The 21,624-nt window shown below is 40.8% G+C and overlaps 1 protein-coding gene across 1 annotated transcript in view; it reads right to left on the bottom strand.

Moving 5' to 3' along the window:
• Lama1 (laminin subunit alpha 1) overlaps positions 1 to 5,628 on the bottom strand; it is an 85,476-nt gene extending 79,848 nt beyond the window's left edge. The window contains exons 1-4 of the mRNA XM_090353541.1: positions 5,624 to 5,628; positions 5,261 to 5,336; positions 2,496 to 2,738; positions 1,721 to 1,900 (exon numbers count right to left, since the gene is read on the bottom strand). Of these exons, the coding sequence (XP_090209667.1) occupies positions 1,721 to 1,900; positions 2,496 to 2,738; positions 5,261 to 5,336; positions 5,624 to 5,628 (504 nt within the window). The remainder of the gene's footprint in view (positions 1 to 1,720; positions 1,901 to 2,495; positions 2,739 to 5,260; positions 5,337 to 5,623) is intronic.
• Between the last annotated feature and the right edge of the window lie 15,996 nt (positions 5,629 to 21,624).

Genomic DNA, 21,624 nt, shown 5'->3' with positions numbered 1-21,624 from the left:
ACGTAGCTACTTCTTCATCAAAACCCATGCTGTAGAAATCTCTATATACTGGTAAGGTGAATAAGCAATTTAGAAGGAAAAATACATCAACAACAAGCAATATGTCTCTCAAAGGTGAAGGTCTAATACACCAAAGCCAATAGATATAAATCACCCCTGAGCAGAATGCAGTGTCTCCTTGTACTTACGGCCTTTTCTCAATACCCCTCCTGCCTTTGCATGGCACTGAATAGACTTTTAGATTTCATTCTCCATGCTTCAGTGCTAGGATTTATGTGAAGCATTTTAATTCATTGACTTCACATAGTGAAACATTACTGAATTCACTTCTTATTTCTTTATTTACACAGTCATGCAGACAACCAGGGATGGTTGTGGACTCATACAGTGCACTCTGGATGCTTTTTCTTTTATTCCTTCTCTTTCCTTCCTTCCTGCCTGCTTGCTAGCCTGCGTGCTGTATTGAGCTCTTTTGCTAGCACCCTACCACTTTAAGCCACAGCCTCATTACTGTTTTTGTTTTTGTTTTTGGGTGGTTAATTGAAGATAAGTCTCACAGGGACTTTTCTGCCCAGGTTGGCTTATGAACTGAGATCCTCAGATCTGAGCCTCCAGAATAGCTAGGATTACAGGCATGAGTCACCAATGCCTGGCACTTTTGATTTCTTTATCCTCCTGTTATTGAACAATAAACTTCCCAATAAAAAAATATAACATTGCCAAGAGGAATTATACAAAGCCTTGCTGAGTGGGGAGGGATTAGAGTCATCAATATTGTTAAAGAATCTTCTAAATTTCTTCCTAAATTGATCTAAAGTGATAAAATTCCAGTTAAAAATCTTGGCAGGTGTTATTTTGTTTTCTTTTGGTAGAAATGAACAGCAAGGTACTAACATTTATAAAGACATATAAGGAAGAAGTGGTGCTGTCGCTCCGTAGCCTTGAGCTGAAGAGCTCAGGGACAGTGTCCACGCCCAGAGTTCAAGCCCCATGACCAACCCTCCCCCCCAAAAAAAAGAAGAAAAAAGAAAAAGAAAGAAAGAAAGAAAAAAAACATATAAGGAACAATCTTGAAAAAGAGCCAACAATTTACCTGGGGGAGATTAAGTATTGTTCACAGTTACCACTAGCTTACATATGCATGCAGAGCAAATAAGAACTTTGCATCCTAGCTCACAACATACACAAAAATTAATTTGACATGTGCTATAGATAAAGCTAAACATATAAAGCTAGTGGGGGGGGGGAGCTAAGGATAATATTTTTATAAACCTGGGAGAGGTGACTACTTTTCCAAAAGGACATAAACAGCATTCATCTGAAAAATGGTTCCCTCGGATTCCACCCAAACTGTTTAAATCTCTGCACATGGGAAGGCAGAGCTAGAAAAAAAAAAAAAAATGAGCTGGGCATGGTAGCCTGTGCCTGGAACCCCAGCTTCTCAGAAGGCAGATCTGGGAAGGGCGCAGGCCTGGGGAACCAGCCCAGGCAGAGCCACGCACCAGAGCCCCCTCTCAAGCAAGCCAGGCAGAGCTTGCCAGCCACTGCAGGCAGAGTTCAAGAGGACGACCCCGATAAACCCCTGAGCCACTGTCTGGAAGGAAGAAACCACAGAACAAAGGCCACTCCATGCCGGTGCGGGGGAGGGGGGGGGGCACCACTGTTGGCTACTTGATCTCAGGAAGAGAAGACCGCCGACCGGGCCCGGAGCCGCTCTCACCCGCCGGGTGACGATGGGGTCCAGGTCGCGGGGGTCCCGGCGGCTGAGCGTCATGAGGTCGGCGTTGAGCGTGCGGATGCGCTGCAGGCGCAGGCGGATGAACCGCGCCGAGGTGAACTCCAGCAGGCGCGGGGAGAGGTCGTCCGCGCTGGGCCTGCCGTTGATGAGGGAGGTATGAATCTGGGGAGGGAAGCATGGAGGTGAGTGCACACCCCTGGGCGGGTCACCGGGGACACCAACACCAGTCCACCCGCTGGCCTGAAGCTAGTGGCCGGGTGTGTGATCCTTCCTCCTGCAGGACTGCAGCAGAAGAGACCCTGGCCCTCCGTCTCTACTTCATCAGCCAAAAGCTGAACTGGAGGAGTGGCTCAAGGGGTCGCAGAGCGAGCTGAATGAGCACAAGGCCCTGAGTGCAAACCCCAGAGTTGGTACAGAATAGTTTTTAATGAACTCCGGGCACTGTCCCTGAGCTCTTCAGCTCAAAGCTACCGATCTACCCCTTGAGCCACAGCACCACTAACAGTTTTCTAGTGGTTAACTGGAGATGAGTCTTGCAGACTTTAGTGCCTGGGCTGGCTTTGAACCTGGATCCTCAGATCTCAGCCTCCTGAGTTGCTAGATTACAGCGTGAGCCATCCTGCCTTCCTAGAGCCAGATAGTTTGACAGCTGATGTTTGTATCAAGAGTGGGCTCAGTGGTGAATCCTACAAAGGTGATCTTAGCATTTGAGGGAGGGACATGATAGAAAAGAAGCCGTCAGTGGCAGGTACAGTACCTCCCCGTGCTCCAGGGGCACCAATCTGGAATAATAGGAGGTGCAAATCACTTCATCGTCTGCTCTGTAAGTGGGTGGCCCCCGTCGGGGAATTATATTGTAGCGGGTCAGACACTCAGAGTCACTGACTGCATAGTACTGCCAGGGGCTGAATGTGATGCCATCCACAGAACGCTCCAAAATCCAGTTTCCAGGGCGTGGGGAGTTGGCTGCTTTAATGATGACATATGCAACTTGAAAGACCTGAAATAACAGACAGTGGGACTCTCAATCCAGAAACAGTGATAAGTAGACCAGTCATAGAGAGTCAAACACTTCAAGTAGCCTGGCTCATAAAAGCAAAGGGGAATGGAGACTCAGGGAGTTGGGGGAAGGGATAATGGGAAGGTATCAGTTAATGGTTTCATAATTTCAGTGATGTAGGAGGTATTGTATCAACACGTGACTATAGTACAATAGTGGGTTCTGGAAATTGACTAAGAGAATTATGTGTTCTTAACACACACACACACACACACACACACACACACACACACACACACACACACACACACACACACCTGAGTATGTAACAAGTAGCAGTGAAATGATAGACATGTTAACTTTCTTTGTGTTTATGATTTCATGCTGTAAGTGTGCATTAAATCACCAAATTCTCCCATAAAATTTAAAAATAAAATCAGCAGCAACTACTTAAAAACCAAAGTTCTACTAGAGAGATCATTAGATGACAATTGCCAGTGTTTTTCTATGTTTATAAGAGTAACTGCTTACACACACACACACACACACACACACACACACACACACAAAACCAGTGAGAAATACCTTGTGAGATTCCTACTGAAATTTGTCGTCAGAAAAACCCTCCCCACAAAATACTCAAGAGCTAAATCTGAATTGTTCTTATTAACAAGCATGGGAGATGTTCTGGAGACAGTAAACTGATAGGCTTTCTGGTCAGTCCTTTCAGTTTTGAACACCTCCCCCATTACAGAACCTAGTTTTACATTGACTCAAAGTCTCCCCTAAATTCTGTACTCTAGGGCTACAGAAAACATGTTGGATTTTACCTCAAGTATTTGAATATCACTACTGTATATCATGCCCCTTCTTTTAGCAACTCAACCTTGGAAAACTTGGCTCTTTTTTGTTTTTGTTTTTTTAAGAAAGAAAAAGATTGTTTTAAGAGCTCAAGGGGATATAAGCAATAATAAATGTCTTTTTCCATGTGGACCTAGCACTTCAGCTTTCCCCGACTCAAGTTGATAAGATGATTTTATTAAAATCAAACTCCAGCATTATTTATTTAAATACTAATTCAGCCCTCTATCTATGAATTTAGCATCTCTGTATTCAACCAATCACAGCTCAAAACATGTGTGTACATATACAGTTGTTTTTCTGGTCATAATCTCTCAAGAATAAGGAAGAAAGACAACATAATATATATATATATATACACACACATAAATATATACACATATATTATGCTGAAAAATATAGAGAGAGGATTTGTTGGTTGGTTTTTGCTTCATCCCAACTTTCTGCATATCAGCTGTAGAAACACAGAGCTATTTAAAATTAACCCACCACAAACTAAATGGTGGTTACACTCACTGACTAATTCTAGAGACTATGTGGGGAAGAAAAATCCTTTCTCATTATAATAAACAACTATCCACAAGAAGTCTCCCCAACATAGCTTGCTGTATGGATGATATGATTATGTCTGATATGTTGGCTTTCCGTGTTCAGTATTATTTTCCCTCTAAAGTGACTACCACTTCTTTTTTTAAAGTTATTTTTATTTTTTTCTTTTTAATTGTTATTTTAAAGATGCTGTACAGAAGGGTTACAGTTTCATAAATTTAGTTATAAGTACATTTCTTATTTTTTTTTCCTTTTTTTCTTTTTCTACCAGTCCTGGGGCTTGAACTCAGGGCCTGGGCACTGTCCTTGGATACTTTTGCTCAAGGCTAGTAGTGCTCTGCCATTTGAACAACTGCACCACTTCCAGCTTTTTCTATGTTTGTAGTATCAAGGAACCAGACCCAAGGCTTCATGCATGCAGGGCAAGCACTCTACCACTAGTTACACTCCCAGCTTCATTTTATCATTTTTGGACAATGAAACATATCAATTTATGAGTACAATGCATTGTGATCAATGTGGCCTCTTTCTTTATTCTTCCCCATCTCTCCCATCAAACACAACTTCTATTGCACTTCGAAGTCAAATGTTGAGCTAGGGCTTTTGACAGATAAGGACTGAGAGAACATCCTCTATTGTTCGGTCATTCTCCAATTGTTTTGCACATATTTTATCATAAAGTCAGAAGTCTATGTGAACACATGGTTGCGATCATTCTCCATTACACATTAGGAAACTGGACTCTACAAAGTGGAGGTGCCGAGCAAAGAGAGCGGGACAGCTGGGCAGCTCACTAAAGAGAGACAGAGGCATGTGAGATGGAAGGCATTTCTTTTCCATTTTTAGGTTGGAAACATGAAGAGCTTTATTCACAGCATCCTATTGAATCCCAAATTATTCAATTGTGATTTTTTTTCCTGCTAGTGTCATGGATTTGGAACTTGATGCACACAGTTCAAGGGACAAGCTGCTGAGTTGCAGGTCCCAATAAGAAACAAGGTGTTTTCCCTCCAATATTCCACTGCTTCCTATAATGACAACACCGGGAGATTCTGAATGTGACTAGAGATTGAATCTACAGAGTGATTAAAGTAAAGGCTGAAACTCGTTACTTTGTTCAACCAATATAAAAATGAGGCAGATTCAGCATGATTGCTGTATTTATCAGAAGAACTTACAGTAGGAAGACTAGAAGACACAGAGAAGAAAGCCATAGGCCAAGTAGACAAGCCCTAGACAAAGCAACAGCAAAAACACAACAAAAACCAACCCTATCAGCACCTGATACTAGACATCCAGCCTCCAGAACTATGAGAAATCTATTTCTCCTGAGTAAACATCCCATTTCATGTTGTGTATTATAATAGCCTGAGCTGACCAATCACATCCTAATTCAGCAATCCTGTTTGACAAGCAGGTCTTACATGAGGCTTGAAACCAATTGTGTGATTCTTTCTTAGTGTATGTGACTTTACGCCATAGTCCCTATAAAATCCATGACACTTCTCATTTCATTTTATGGCATGGTTGACTGCACTGCCTTCTCTCTGTAGAAGGTTGGATGAGCACAAGTTGTTGATGCAGGGGTTTTCGTTAGTCTTACAGGCGTTTGTGGCCTGGCCAAACCTACAGCTGAGACAGCCATTTTTAAATCCACTGTCTTCATGCTTTTCCACCCAGTGGACTTTGTTAATGATCACTGGAATGCACATAAATAGTGTCACACACATAATGCAGGCACCCATCAAACACTACTTTCCACAAAGGAATCCAGACAGGAATGTCCGTGTGAGCCTCCATCCTAACTTAAACATAGTAAATCCATCTCAGGAACAGACATCTGGAAAGTACAGATAGCCTAATGTTCCAAGGTCAGAGGTCCATTTCCCATGTACAGGGAGAAGCATGGCCTCCTTTCTCTATAGGAGCTAGTGCTCTCTGCCCAACGAAGATCTCATGTTGTGCAGAGGCCTCTTCTATAAATTCTCCCTGGAAGGATCTACCTGCCACTATGACAGTGACCAAACAGAGAATCTGGGGTGTTTCCTCTTACATGCAGGAAAGGAGTTCCTCACAGACTCAAGAGATTCAGGATAATAGTTATTTGTATAATATTGCTTAACTATCCCCACAAAAGCAGTAAATTTGTACCTTGGAACTTTATGGCTCATGAATTGTCAGAAAATAAAATTCAAAACGGTGATTGTAATTAGTACTTGGCACTCAAATAAAGAAAAAAATAAGAATGTTGAAAGGGAGATATGGGTCAAGATATATGGTATTCATAAACTGCTTTGTTAAATGGTAACTTCTTTATACAATTACTTAAAGATGTTTTGTTTTGTTTTAAAGAGTAAGAAACAACTGTCTTGTGTAAGACGTATTACTAAAGTGGATGTGGATCACTTCCCAACTTAACAGTGTCCATCTCTGAAACATTCATTGGGTTGACAAGTGGGCAAAAACCAAAGTAAGTTCAGGAGCTTACATGTTCTCCTGGGAGACACAAGTGCAATGCACATAGTAGATCAGTCCTATATGGGCAATTACCTTGAAATGCCATATCTATTATGTTTTAGCTAACGGCTCTACTGTTACATCTGTCACTTAAAACAAGTGAACGCAATTAAGGATGAAGAGAAATAGCTTCATAGGCATACTCAGTGTAGTCTTTGTCTCACAGATGTGAAGCCCAGAGTTCCATCCTCAGCATGAAAATAAATGAAGAAAACCCACACACAAGGAGATGGAGGGAGGGAGCAAGGGAAGAAAAGGAAGTTTCATGGATGAGAAGGTATTTGCATTTCTTTAAATTTGGAACTCTAGACATGGAAACTAAACATGCCAAAGTCAGTCCAGTGACTTTGTTTTCCCTCTTCTTTTTTTCTTTTCACTGGGAAAGGGGTGGGACTAACTGCCAGTCATGATAAGCTCAGATCAAGGATTGTCTCCGTAGAATTCTTAAGATTGGTGTCTCAGAACATCAAGGAGTCTCATGTTTGAACTGTGATGGGGTACTAAGTCGATACTGGGGGAAAGCCAAAGATGATTACCAGTAAGGCAATACAAAGAAAGGAGCAGATTTTGGAAGTAAATAGAAACCTTTAATCAGTAATCCAAACACAGGAAATGGATTTTTAGAACACCTGTCAGAAGGAGTCCTGGTTTTCATCAACCGGAAAAGCTACTGAGAAAAGATCCCACCAGGAAGCTGTCCCAAGCTCCATGTGCCCATTTTTGGGTGGGGATGGCTAATTGTGTTATTTCAAAGCAGAAATGCTGAACCACTTCAAGTAGAAACAGAAAATAGAAGAAGCTGGTCTCCATCTGAGTCTGACATTTGCCTCCGTGTCTATTGCTCAATTCTGGAATTTTGGTCCATTTGTGGAAAATTGGTCAGAATTATCTCAAAAAATTTAACCGTGTGTCCATTATGGGGGCTCATCTCCTTTTTCCTTCTTTATGAGTTCCTTAATACAATCTAGGCCCCCTAGAAACAAGAGGACTCTACTTAGAGAATGCACTGACAGGCCGTTCTCCAGCCCAAAGCAATGCCAAAGCACCTTTCCTGTTCCCTGCAGATCTGCCCAGGTTGCAGTTTTGGATATCTTCGCATTTGAGGTACACAATAGGCTTTTCTACCACAGGCAACTGCTAACTTGCCCTTGCTGGAATGGAGAAGGAAAGACATAGTGTCTCTTGTTTTCCTCTCCTGACTGTAGAAACATGCTAATCCACTGTGGAGATTGAATAAGAGAAGTCAGCAATATTCCAGAAAGAGCAAAAAAAAAAAAAAGAAAGAAAAGAAAAGAAAAGCAGAACCAGCCGTGTAAGCCAGCTGGGCACTCTGGAGGTCTGCTGACAGTCTTTCTTCAGTGTCTCTAGCTGGGGATCATGTGCAGATTTTCCTGGCCAGCTTTGCCCTGTGGATCAGGGTCCTGTGCAGTCTAAGAGCCGTCTGCCCACAGAGAAGACACAGGGACTACTCTTCCCCAACTAGGAAATGACTGCTCCTCTGTGTAGCAAAGGTGGGCTGGCCAGAGGGCCACTTCACAAGACAGGTGTCAGTTAGCTATCCATTGTAACAGATATCTAAGATGTATCATCTTCAAAGAGGAAATGTTTCTTTTGACTTACAGTCTGTCCATGGTCACTTGGTTACTTAATTATTCGGTCACTTGCACAGTGCATCCTAGCAGAGGCATGTGGTGGAGGAAGCCTGTTCACCTCATGGTGGCCAGGAATCAGAGACAGACAGACACAGACAGACAGACAGACAGACAGACACACACACACACACACACACACACACATACACACACACACACACAGGCAGGAGAGGTCCAGGGCTCTCAATACCCGTTTAGGGCCAATGTCCTAATTTCAAGGCCAACATCCTTCCCAATGTCCCAACTTGTTCCCACTAGCCCCCACCTAACAAAAGTCTTATTACCTTCCAATAACATCACAGGCCACCTGCAAACCTCCAACTTGTGTTTATGGGAAATATATCAGATCCAAACTGTAGCAGGCTGGGAACAAAGGAGTCTTTTAATGGCTTTTAATTTAAGTATCATCCAATAAGCACTATTATACAGCAGTAAATGAAAAGCAGGACGTGTGGTCTCAGTAGTGATTCCAATGAGAAAGTCAACGGTTTCCCAAGCCACCCAGGGACAGGGACCAAGGTTGATATGACAGAGTGATGCAGTCTTATGTGGAGAATATGAAGTGGTCAAGGAAAGTTTCCCCCAAAGCATCCATGAAAAGAAGGAAGGACTGACAGGAGAGGCAGAGGTACATGGAAAGAAACCACAAGGGCACCAGAATCTCAGATCCACTTAGCAAGTGGATCTAAAAGAGTTACCTAAAATGTCAAAATATGGGTGAGCAAAACACAAAGGCTAAGCAAAACTTTTGATTTTGCCCCATCCCTCTTATCCACTGCAGTAAGGTGTGGGTTCTGCTATCGTAGAAGGGGGTCTCCCTAGAACGTCCCCTTTTACTCAATTGAATAACACTTCTGGCTGAAAATTGGGATTCTTTTCATTTCCTCTCCTAGGCCACACATGGACCTGTGTTTTGCCCTAGGTGAAGGGGGGTGTGATTTTGCCTTCCTTTCCATTGCTCGTGGGAAAATACACTAGCATCACACTTAATGAAAAAGCAAAGGGGTCCCTAGTCATTAACTCCAAAAACAACTGGGGACCCCACCCAACAAGCCTTATAAATCTAGGTCCAGCCAACTCCATGGAATATTAACCCATGAGTTACACATTTACGACTCCCTGAAACAGGAATGATGTTTTCTTTCCTTTGGTCCCTAGTTGAATCATTTACCAGAAAAATTAGAAAGCACCTTTCTGTGAATTCATAAGATGTCATTCTGATACAGATTGCTGATCTAGAACCTATTTGAAGATGTTCCTTTTTCTTTAGAAATATCTAACTTTATTGAATATTTATCATTTTCCAGGCATTAAACTCATAGACCATCACATTTCAAGCTTTTGATTATTTATAAAAGATGTGGTAGAGATATAAAATGATGCTGTTGTTATGGAAAAAGCAAAAGAAACTCAAACCATTATTTATACATGAATGTTTAAAAGGAGCCATAGTCACATTAGGACTAAACAAAAAACAAATGATCCAATTATGTACCAATGGTGACTGGCTAAACAAAAGCTGGGAATCACATTCAATAAAATGCTATTGAGACATAAAAAAAAAAAAAAGAAAGGAATGGGGCCAGGAGTTTGGCCTAGTGGTAGATTGCTTGCTTAGCATTCACGAAGACTGGGTTTGATTTCTTGGTACCACATACATAGAAAAAAACCGGAAGTGGTGCTGTGGCTCAAGTGGTAGAGCTCTAGCCTTGAGAAAGCCCAAGGACAGTGCTTAGGTCCTGAGTTCTAGCCCCTGGACTGGCAAAAAAAAAAAAAAAAGGAATGAAATCATGATGCATATTATAACATGGATACACCTTGAAGACATTGTACTAGGCAATGAAAGCCAGACACAAAAAGACAAATACACAACCATCATTCTACTTATGTAAGCTATCTAAAGTAGGCAAATAAGACTGAAACTAGAATAGCTGTTTCCAGGGACTTGGGTGAGACTTCCTTCCACTTTAAGAGGTGGAAAAATGCTGGGGATGGGTAGTAGTCATGGTCACACCATGAATGTACTTAACATCATTTTAACTTTTACTTAAATGGCTCAAATGATAAATTTTACACAGTATGAATTTTATTAGACCAACCCTTCCCCCTCCCCCCAAAAAACTAAACAGGGGGAGGAAAGTGAATGATACAAAGACAACTTTCCATGAGAGGCTGAGATATCCGTAAGGCAATGGAGCAGGAATGGAGTGTTCCAGGCACAGACCAACTCTGCAGACATCCATGTGTATGAAGTTAGGATGCCAAGCAAACAGCTCAGAGATGTCTGGAACTGTATCTTTTCCATGATCCTATTTCTGCAGATGTCTTAGTAAGGCATGACACTTCCCAACATACAAATTGCAAGCCCCAGACTGCTCCTGTTTACATTTACAGAAGCCTCAGAGATGTTCCAGCTGAAACCTCACAGTCCAGACAGATTTTTGCCTTCGGGTGCCATTTCCTGAATTTTTTTTTTAAAATAAGGACTAATAGCTATCATGGTTACCTTGTAAGTACTATGGGAAAATAAAATCGGAAACATTTGAAATTGTACCTGCTTGGACTCTTGACAGTTTTAAAGAACAACAATAACTTAAGAATTGCTAGGTCTAAGTGCCAGTGATTGTATACAGAGATTCCCTTCTTGAATACTTGTTTGTTAAATACGTCATTTGAAATATGATGTAAAAATCAATGTTAATAAATTCTTTAATAAAAAACTAAAATAAAATAAAAGGGAGTTTGGTCTAGTGGTAGTGCTTGCCTAAGCATGCACAACGACTCAGGTTCAATTCTTCAATACCACATACACACACACACAAAAAAGTCAGAAGTGGTACTTTGGCTCAAGTGGTAGAGTGCTAGCCTTGAGGAAAAAGCCCAAGGACAGACCTTAGGCCCTGAGTTCATGCCCCAGGACTGGCAAAAAAAAAAAATATGCTAGGGTTTGATGAAAAATGAAAACAGACTTATATGTGTTTATAAGAACCCCTACTTTCTGCCCCATTTTTCTATGAACCTAAAACTTACCTCAAAAAGAAAATCTATTCATTTGTTAAAAATGAAAACTATTATGTTCATACTCATAATTACAAACTGATAACAAAAAAAATCCCTTGATCTATCCCAGGTGGAGGTTAAAGCTAATAATACACAGCTTGAAGGCTCACTGAATTTCTCAGGCTATCATGGTTTGGACAGCTGTGCCATCCGGCTAATTATTTGCAGGTTTTAATTTGATCCCACAAGGTTCCCAAGCTTCATTTCCATACTTTATCAAGGATGAACTGGAGGAAAGAAAGCCAGATTTTCCTAACAGGCATGCATTACCTAACGTCAGGAACATATTTGAGAAATAAATGTGTTGTGAGGTAATTTTCTTTTTTCATTACAAAAACCTCAGCTAGGAGCTGGTGACTCCCACTTGTAATCCTAGTTACTCGGGAGCCTGAGATCCGAGGATTGCAGTTGTAAGGCAGCCTGGACAGGAGCTCCAATAAGCTACTCCAAAAAAGCCAGAAGTAAGCCGGGTGAGATGGCTCACACCTATAATCCTAGCTACTCAGGAGGCTGAGATCTGAGGATCAAGGTTCAAAGCCTGCCTGGGCACAAGAGGACCTGAGACTCTTATCTCCAATTAACCTCTAGAAAATGGGAAGTGGGGTTTGGCTCAAGGGTAGAGTGGTAGCCTTGAGCCAAAGGGCTTAGGGACATTGCCAAGGCCCCTTAAAGCCCCTTGACCCACCAAAAAAAAAAAAAAAAGAAAAAGAAAAAGAAAAAGCCAGAAGTGGCTTAAAGTGGTAGAGCACTAGTCTTGAGCATAAAAGCTCAGGGACAGTGTAGATCACCATAAAACTAAGATCAGACAGTCTCGGCTCGTGATCCTAGACAGCTCATGTCAGCATATCACTGTAGTGAGTGCTGCAGGCAGCTGTCACACAACTATGTACTTTTTTGTGTCTAAACAGATCTATGCACAGAAAAGAGTATAATACAGACCCAGGCAATCGTTTTCCAGCCCTGTGAGAAGCAGGTGTGACTTCATCACATTGAGCACTACTTCGGCTGAAATGTCGTTATGCAGAGTGCACAGGTCTACAAAGATGCCCTGGCATCCACCGGTAGCCACACAGTGACAAGTGAGTTTGTACCTTCGTCATCACATGGGCTGCTATGCCATGTTATCAGACCAGCAGAATTAGACTTCTTCTACCCTTTTCCAATATTCCCCCAAGCAAGTGAATGGTAGGTGAATTAATTTTGTAATACCTTAAAATCTAAGCACTTATAAATCCCATTTAGATAGTTTTCATGATCTAATCTTAAAGTGATCAATACACTCCTTACATTATATGCATCAAATACTGAGAATATGGTTTCCATGCTTTAAACATCAACTAGAATGATGATTAGTAACAGCACTTTCTGGAGTGTATCCCACAGTTATGAATCAGGTTTGAAATCATCTCCCCTAACTCTTGCAGGTTTTCTGATAACCAGTACTTCTCCAAAAGTGGCCCCCTTTTTTTTTTTACTCTTCTGTTAGAAGATGACTTGAAAATTCTATCTACCCGCATCCCGTATTTGTACATTGCAAAGTATTTTTGCGGTGTTGCCAAACAATATGATTTCTATTAATAAAAGTTAAGATAAAAATCAAGGCCAAGTATTAAGGAAGCACCAACCTTCAACCACTGATACTAAAGGAGAGCCACAACATAATTTCTCATTATTAATTAGTCAATAATCGACTATTCAGTTAGTGGGGTTTAAGAGAAGGAAGAGAAACTCTAGTCTGCAGGCTAATAAGGACTGTGTAAGACACATTTTCAATCACTTTCAGTGAATGTGTAACTGGAAAAAATGATATTAGGTTAATATTAAATGTGGGGCCAGTAAGGATTTTACTGTCACCTTTCCACACATGTTTTCAATGCATTTCAAAGAATCTCACACGCTCTTTCTCTTTAGCTACCTCTCTCCTCCCACCTCTGGAACAATATTTTGGAAAAAGAAAAGAATTAAGACAAGATAAATGTGATAACTCAAGCCTATAATCTCAGCTACTCAAGAGGTAGAGATAGGGAAGATTGTGGCTCAAAGACGGAGAAGGGCAAAGGGAGAGCTCATCTCTATCAATAACGTTTGGACATGGCAGTATGCATCTGTCAAGTAGATACAAGGAAGACACGGGGAGAAGAATCATAGTCCAGGCCTATCTGGGCAAACATAAAAGAATTTTATTAAACAAAATAACCTGAAAATATGGTTCAACTGGTAGAACTCCTGCCCCAGCAAGTAGGAAGCTGTGAGTTCTATAGTGACCCACCCCCAATAAAAATAATAAATAAATAAAGCAATGAGGTTGTGCTTGAAAAATGTGTAAGTTTTGGGCTTTTATTTTGTTACTCTTGTTGTCTTTCCATTTTTTTTTGATACTGGAGGTTGAACTCGTGACTTCACATTTGTTTGATTCTACCACTAGAATCATGCCTCCAGATCTGCATTTACCAGTTACTCTGAAAATGGAGTCTTGAGGCCTTTTTTGCCCAGCCTGGCTTTGAACTTCCATCCTCCCAGATCTCAGCCTCCTCAGTGGACAGGATTATAGGCATGAATCCCCAGCCTCCACCTAAATGTTTATTTAAACTTAGTCAACTTACTTCTTAGCATCTACACACACACACGTCTCAGTTATGGCAATCACAAAACCACTCAAAATATTTGTCACAGCAGGGTTTCTAATGGCTCCAAACTGGAAACATATTTTAAATGTCCAATGAGGGAAATAAAATATATTTTGTATCCTGATAATAAGATAGTAGTCATCAAAATTATTCCAGGAATTTAGTTGCTAGTCAGGAAGACAAAACACATACTGCTTGGCGCTTCTCTAGTCATCAACTAGAAAAGGAAGCAAGTAGAAGGAAAATGGTGTTTGTACAGTGGATCACCAGTGGCACTGCACAGGGGTTCCGAGGCTGGGCCAGGATTGACTGCTTTTATTCAGGAAGCACTTTCCAGGCTAGTTCGTCAATATCTTTAAAAACGTTAAATATATACATTTCCTTTAACTAGAGAAACAAAAACATATACCCAGAAACAGACTTTGATAAAGAATGTTCACAGCCTGTTTTTCACAATAGACAAAAGCTGGAACTAACCCAGGCAGGGAACAGATAAGCAAATTTCAGTGAACTCATAAAATGAAGTTCTATACATAAATGAAAGAAATAAGCCACTAACACCAAAAGCAAAGGACAAAGAGCTCAGAAAAGAAGCCAGACAACAAACAGGACATATGTAATAACTCTCTTTCTAGGACAAAATTCATGTAAACTGAAAACAACTCAGCCATTGGCCTGGCCACTGGGAGGGAAGAAGTTGATAAGGAATTGACTGAGGTGGGTACAGGAGAGCCTTAAGAGGCAATACAAGTGTAGTATAGGTTAATAAGGAAGTAGCTTGCGCTATTCTTTCAATGATACTCCAGGTATCTGCATTTCACTATCTGCAAATTAGGGCAGCCATGGCTGTGGAGCATTGCTGGCTCAAATCCTGCTCCCATGCCTGTGACAGATACTTGCATCTAGACTGTTTATTCCCTAAACATTATTTTAAAAAAAAAAAGAAGAAGAAGAAAGAAAGAAAGAAAAAAACTAAAACAAAATTGGATAGAGAACAGGGGAAAACAAGATGAGGGGAGGAGGGGGGAGGGAAATGGGGACCATGACATGTGAAAGGGTATCAATGTGTGGGAATTAAGGCACCATTTATCTGGCAAATATCATGTAACCCTTCTATTAATTACACTAAAAAATATATTAAAAAAATAAATAAACCAAGGCAAAAAAAAAAACTAAAACAAAACAAAGAAAAGCAATTATTTCCTGCCAGGCACTTGTAGCCTACACTTGTAATCTTAGCTACTAAGGAGACTGAAATTTAATGATTATAGTTCAAAGCCAATAATGGAAGACAAATCTATGAGACTCTTATCTTCAGTTAACCAGCAAAAAAGCTGCAAGTAGAGATGCGATTCAAGTAGTAGAACACCAGCCTTCATGAAAAAAGCCAAGCACGGGCCCTTAGTTGAAGTTCCAATACCAACACAAAACATTAATTAATTAATTAAAACCCTCACTTTACATAGCATTAACCTAGTGTTAAGTATTTATAAACTCTAGTGATCATTTAAAGTATACAAGAGGAGCATGTAAGTTGTGTACAAATATAATACCTTTTATGTAAGGGGCTTGGGCATCCCGGGAATTCAGTATCTGTATCCTGATTTGGGAGAAATCAATATCCTAGCTTCTAAGGGATGAATTGTTTAACTCAATAGCAGCAAAGTATTAAAGACAATGTTTACTTTAGGATGGACCATTCCATTTTAGTTCTCTCTTCTGCAAGTTATTCCCAGGCTTCCTTTCCTTAAGCAGGTCCCTCTGAATACCTTCCCTGGCCCCACGCTGCCCTCCCTGTGAGCTTTCCACCTATATTTTCTATATTTTAATATTGTTTCCTGTACCCTTTCATATAGTGTTTGTATATATGGATAAAGGGCTGCTGTGTGAAGGTTGGTTGAAGACACATGAAGTATTCTGAGGTACAGCTGGGATATTTCTAAAACACTTTATGGTAGGTGTGGTGCCATGAAGGTCCTGCTGCATAACTCAGCCCCTGGGTACTATCCCTAAGCGTTTCTGCTCAAGGCTAGCATCCTAATACTTGAACTACAGCACCAGTTGGGGCTTTTTTGGTGCTTAACTGGAGATTCAAGAGTCTCACTGTCTCTCCTGCCCAGTCTTGCTTCAAACTGCATTCTTCAGATCTCAGCCTCCTGAGTAGTTAGAATTACAGGCATGAACCACCAACGTTCAGTCACTTTTTGGTTTTTAAACCACAGAAACATTATACTGAATACAAGTTAGGCTTAAACATAGATTACAAATATTATACATATGTATATATACATTAGAATGGATCCCCCCAACTGTACTGTATGTCTCCAGGAAATATTTTTTCAGAAATTAAAACTTACCACCTCTTTTTTTTTGTATGTGTGAACTCTACCAGGAAGAACTAATTCTAGGACAGACTTCCATTTCTTTTCATAGATCTACAAGTAGCTCTTTTTTGATGCCAAACATTCCAGCCATGTTTCCATGTGTCCATATGGGGACACTTTACTTCCCAGAACCCATCTCAGGGCCCAGCTGAGACAAACTGCTGGAGCTGGAATTCAAGACAAACAGCTGGAGCAGGACTTCAAGACAAACAGCTGGAGCAGGACTTGGAGACAAACAGAATGGCCACTTTTCTATTTTCAGAACCAAAAAGGGAAAAGAAGAGGGTTTGGCAAACTCTGTTAAATGACAAAATGTTTATCTTTCACTATTAGGCAAAACACCACTGATATACAAAAAATAAAGTTTAAGTCTTCTCAAGAACAAAATTCCACAGGTTTTTTCCCCCCCTCCCTTGTAAAGGAACTAGAGCTTGATGTCAAAGCCTGGGCATTGACTGTCTTTTAGTTTTTTCTCTCAAGGCTCTACCACTTGAATGACACTTCTAGTTCTGGCGTTTGAGGTGGTTAATTGGAGATAAAAGCCCTTCAGGCTTTTTGCATAGCTCACTTGGCACTAGCCTTGCAAGGTTTAAAGACTACACCACATTTGAACTACACAGTACTTCATTTCAGCGGAAGATGAGGATATAAGACCCCAAAAGAGAAGATATACAGAGCTGAGCAGCGAAAGGACCCTCAAAAAAGACCCATCATATTGACCTCAAAGCCTCCGCCTGCCCCCAGCTGTCAGATGAGGCTGGGTCTACCTCTTCCTCCCTTGAATCTATGCCCAACTTAGTCACTTGGTAGGCCTGCCAAGCAAAGCAGAGAATCAGGCTATCGGACACTGAAGGCCTATTCTAAAAGGTAAGAACGTTCTTCCTCTCCCTCTGGAACATGATGTCCTGAGCCCTAACATGTCCTAGATGCTGACTTACTAGGAGGAAGCCACATCAGCCCATAGAGCAACCACAAAGAAACACTCAGAGCACAGGAAGACAGACTCGCTAGGATCCTTCCCTGAAACCCCAAAGGCCCCTCCCCAGCTGCCTTTCCTCCTGCCCCCGGAGTCTGCAGCCCCAGACACACTCAGACAGACTAGTCTCCAAATCGTGACCCACAGAAATCAAGACAGATACAAACTTCATGTTGCTGTTCCAAGCCACAGTTTTTGGGAGCAATTATTTTTGACACTGCAATAGATAACTAGAAGAGAAGCTGAATATGGAAAAATTAAACAAGATAGTAAAAGAAATAAGATGGACTGCCAATTTCTGAGAGTAGAACTTTCACAGGAAACAAAAGACAAGGAAAGAAAGGCCGCAATTAGTTCCAAATTAAAATGAAGAACTAGCCGGTGTGGTGGCTCACATTTGTAATCCTAGCTACAAACAAGACTGAGATCTGAGGATCAAGGTACAAAGTCAGCCAGGCCACAAAAGAACCTGAGACTCTTCTTTCCAATTAACCTCTAGAAAACAGGAAATGGGCTTGGCTCAAGGGTAGGGTGATAGCCTTGAGCTGAAGAGCTCAGGGACAGGGCCCAGGCTGAGTTCAAGTCCCATGACCCGCCCCCCCACAATAATAATAATAATAATAATAATAATAATAATAATAATAAAATGAAGAACTAAAGATTTCCTCTCACCTATTTCTTTTACTAAGCAAAATTCTAGAAAAACTTAAAATCTCAAATGAATTAGGGCCAGTATAGAATAATAGAAAATTGAAACAGGATCACACTGATTTAAGAAGTGCATAGCAGTGGTTTCTGCCAGAGGACCTGTAAGAAAGGTCTCTAACTTCTTATAATAAAGAGCCAAGATTTATTTTATTTTATTATTTTTTTTGCTAGTCCTGGGGTTTGAACTGAGCACTTGGGCACTGTCCTTGAGCTTTCTCCAGGCTAGAGTTCTACCACTTGAGCCACTGCATCACTTCCTGCTTTTTCTGTGTATGTGGTAACAAAGAATCGAAGCTAGCGTTTCCTGGATGCTAGGTGAGCACTCTACCACTAAGTTACACTCCCAGCCCCCAAGATTCATTTGTAATTAAAGTCACAAAAGATATAAAATACTAGTTCTGAAAATCTTCACAGATGGTCTCAGGAATGTGTAGTTTTTCTGCTTTCTTATTGACCGAGGTAACATGCTTAACAAACTATTGTATTTATATAATGCTATCATGTACCTCATCTAGTTCCGGGAAATTTGTCTCATCAATTTGGGGTGAGGAAATCCAACAGATATCCGTATTAATGAGGTTTTACAAAACCCAGCAAACAAGCAGCTCTTGTCTAAAAGTCTGCACACAACAAAGACCCTTCTGTGACAATGTCCTACAACAAAGTGCCACTTCCTAATTAAGCCTACACAGAAAATAAAGCGTGACTCTCACAGGCAGCTTTATAGTTGATGTAAGGAACACTGCCTTTTGTGTGTGTGCAAAACTAATTTTTATCTTTGCAAGGCTATTTCTTTTTCCTCATAAATTGGACCCATCTAGTAAAAAAAAAAATATCCCATTCAATCCATTTTGTTCAAAGAAAATACAAAACATGAATTTACACACACACACACACACACACACACACACACACACACACACACACACACACAGAGTCGGGAATACCAATTCTATCCAACACTGCCAAAGAGCTGATACTCTGAGGAAGGACAGCTCTACTGTTTGCTAGACAGGCAAAAGGGAACAAGAGAAAGAGAATAGGATCCAATCATTCTAAAGTTAGGTAAACAGTGTGAGCTCCCACCAGTCTCCCCATAAAGTCATAGTGAACATGAAAACAATTATTTGAGATCATGAGATAGTGTGACATGTGGTAATAAGGAATCAGATAACTTCCAGCTTTAGCACATGGAGCCAAAGGACCCTAGGCAAGACAGTGACCCACTGGTTGCCAGTTTTACTGTTATAAGAAGAGATCAGCTGGGTAGTGTGGGATGCATCTACCTACTCAGAAAGCTGAGATCTGATTATCCCAGTTTGAAGCCAGCCCAAGCAGATAGATCTGTAGAGATGCTTATCTCCAATTAACTAGAAAACAACAACTGTTAGTGGAGCTATATATGGTTCCAGACCTACATACACCATCAGCCTTGAGCAAAAAAATTCAAATGAGAACACAAGGCTTAGAGTTCAAGCCATGGAGTAAAATGACAAGGAAGAAAATGAACCTACAATAAGCAAACTTTCATTGTTAATGGGATAAAATCAAAACAATAGTCACCACAAATTTGTAATATGAGCCTTAGAAAGGATTGTTATTCACTTTATGGGCATAAAAGGGTAGCCTCCTTTCTCTTCCGTTAAAAAAACTAAGTTATTCTTCATAACCAATAAAACAACCAAAATGTCAGCCCTGTGAATCATTATGCAAATGATGGGAGAGTATTAATGTAGCTTTGAAAATTACTAACAATGACAGTTATATTAGGAAACAGTCATGGTAATGATGGAAATAAAACATTAGGATTCTAACACACACATCACACAATCTAGCTACAGGGTCCAAGTTTAAACTCTCCAAGTCTCAGTTTCCTCATCTGTCAAACAGGATAATAACAGGATGTGGCTCATAAAGAGACCAAAAGGATTCAGTCACACAAACTGTGTGTGTGAGTATGCAACAAATAATAGCATTAATAACGCTACACTAAGAGAATGTAATAAATAAAGCATGATTAAATGGTATTGTCTGCAAAAGACTTCTGGAGGCACGGTTCAAGTAGTAAAGCATTTATCTGGGAAATAGGAGGACCTGAATTCAAATCCCAATATTTCTACCTCCCTCAGAAACCCCCTCCCCTCCAAAAATCCCAAAAAACTAAAAATAAAGATAACAAAATAGGAACCGGGAGTTTGGCCTAGTGGTAGAGTGCTTGCCTAGTATGCAGAAAGAAGACCCATGTTCGATTCCCCAGTACCACATACACAGACAAAAAGCCAGAAGGGGTGCTCTGGCTCAAGTGGTAGAGCTCTAGCCTTAAGAAAGTCCAAGGACAGTGCTCAGGCCCTAAGTTCAAGCCCCAGGACTGGCAAAAAAAAAAAAAAAAAAGAAAGAAAGAAAGAAAGAAAGAAAGAAAGAAAGAAAGAAAGAAAGAAAGAAAAGGATGACAAAATATTATTAGTGGATGTTTCATTGTGAAAGGAAATGCAAGATTTTTCTGCCTCTTTATGATTATCTGTTCTGATAATTCTATGGCGGTAGATATAATTCCCTATTATTTTTCTAACCACATAAAAATATATGTTGGCACAAATTTATTACCTAAAAGAAAATCTAAGGCCAGGAGCACGGTTTAGTGGTAGAGTGCTTGCTTTGCATGCACAAAGCCCTGGGTTCGATTCCTCAGTACCACATATACAGAAAAAGCCAGAAGTGGTGCTGTGACTTAAGTAGTAGAGTACTATCCATGAAGGCTAGCCTTAAGCCCAAGAACAGTGTCCAGGCCCTGAGCTCAAGTTCTAGGTGTGCATGCGTGTGTGTATGTGTGTGTGTGTGTGTGTGTGTGTGTGTATACACACTCATATATATCTGTATACATAATATATACGAAACTTATGTAATTGCATGTCTTATTTAATCCTATTGTTAAATCTGGTTACATTATGTTAAGATAATGGACTAACTGTGGTGGTGAAAGCCTGGGCTTCTGGCACTTGGAAGGCTGAACTCTTGGATCAAGAGTTCAAGGCCAGCTTAGGTTACACAGAAGACCCTATAATCATAGATACTTGGGAGTCCAAGAATTGAAGTTTAACTGAGGATCAATCAGTTTGAGGTCAGCCCAAGCAGAAAAGCTCATGCTGGGTGAACGGCTATGTGCTTGTCACCACAACTTTACAAGATGCTAAGATTGAGAAAATCAAAAGGTTCCAGGCCAGCCCATAGCAGAAATGTCAGCAATACTCCATCTTAACAAAAGAAACAGTATAGTGGCCATGAGTTTGGCCTAGTGGTAGAGTGTTTGCCTAGCATACACGAAGACCTGGGTTCAATTCCTCAGTATCACCTACATAGAAAAGCCAGAACTGGTGCTGTGGCTCCAGTGGTAGAGAGCCTTGAGAAAGCTCAAGGACAGTGCTCTAGCCCTGAGATAAAGGCCAAGACTGGCAAAAAAGAAAGAAAGAAAGAGAGAGAGAGAGAGAGAGGGAGGGAGGGAGGGAGGGAGGGAGGGAGAGAGGGAAGGAAGGAAGGAAGGAAGGAAGGAAGGAA

Source organism: Megascapheus bottae, chromosome 19, assembly GCF_031878675.1.
Source record: "Megascapheus bottae isolate mThoBot1 chromosome 19, mThoBot2.hap1, whole genome shotgun sequence".
Classification (NCBI taxonomy): domain Eukaryota; kingdom Metazoa; phylum Chordata; class Mammalia; order Rodentia; family Geomyidae; genus Megascapheus; species Megascapheus bottae.
This window is presented reverse-complemented; position numbering and strand designations above follow the sequence as displayed.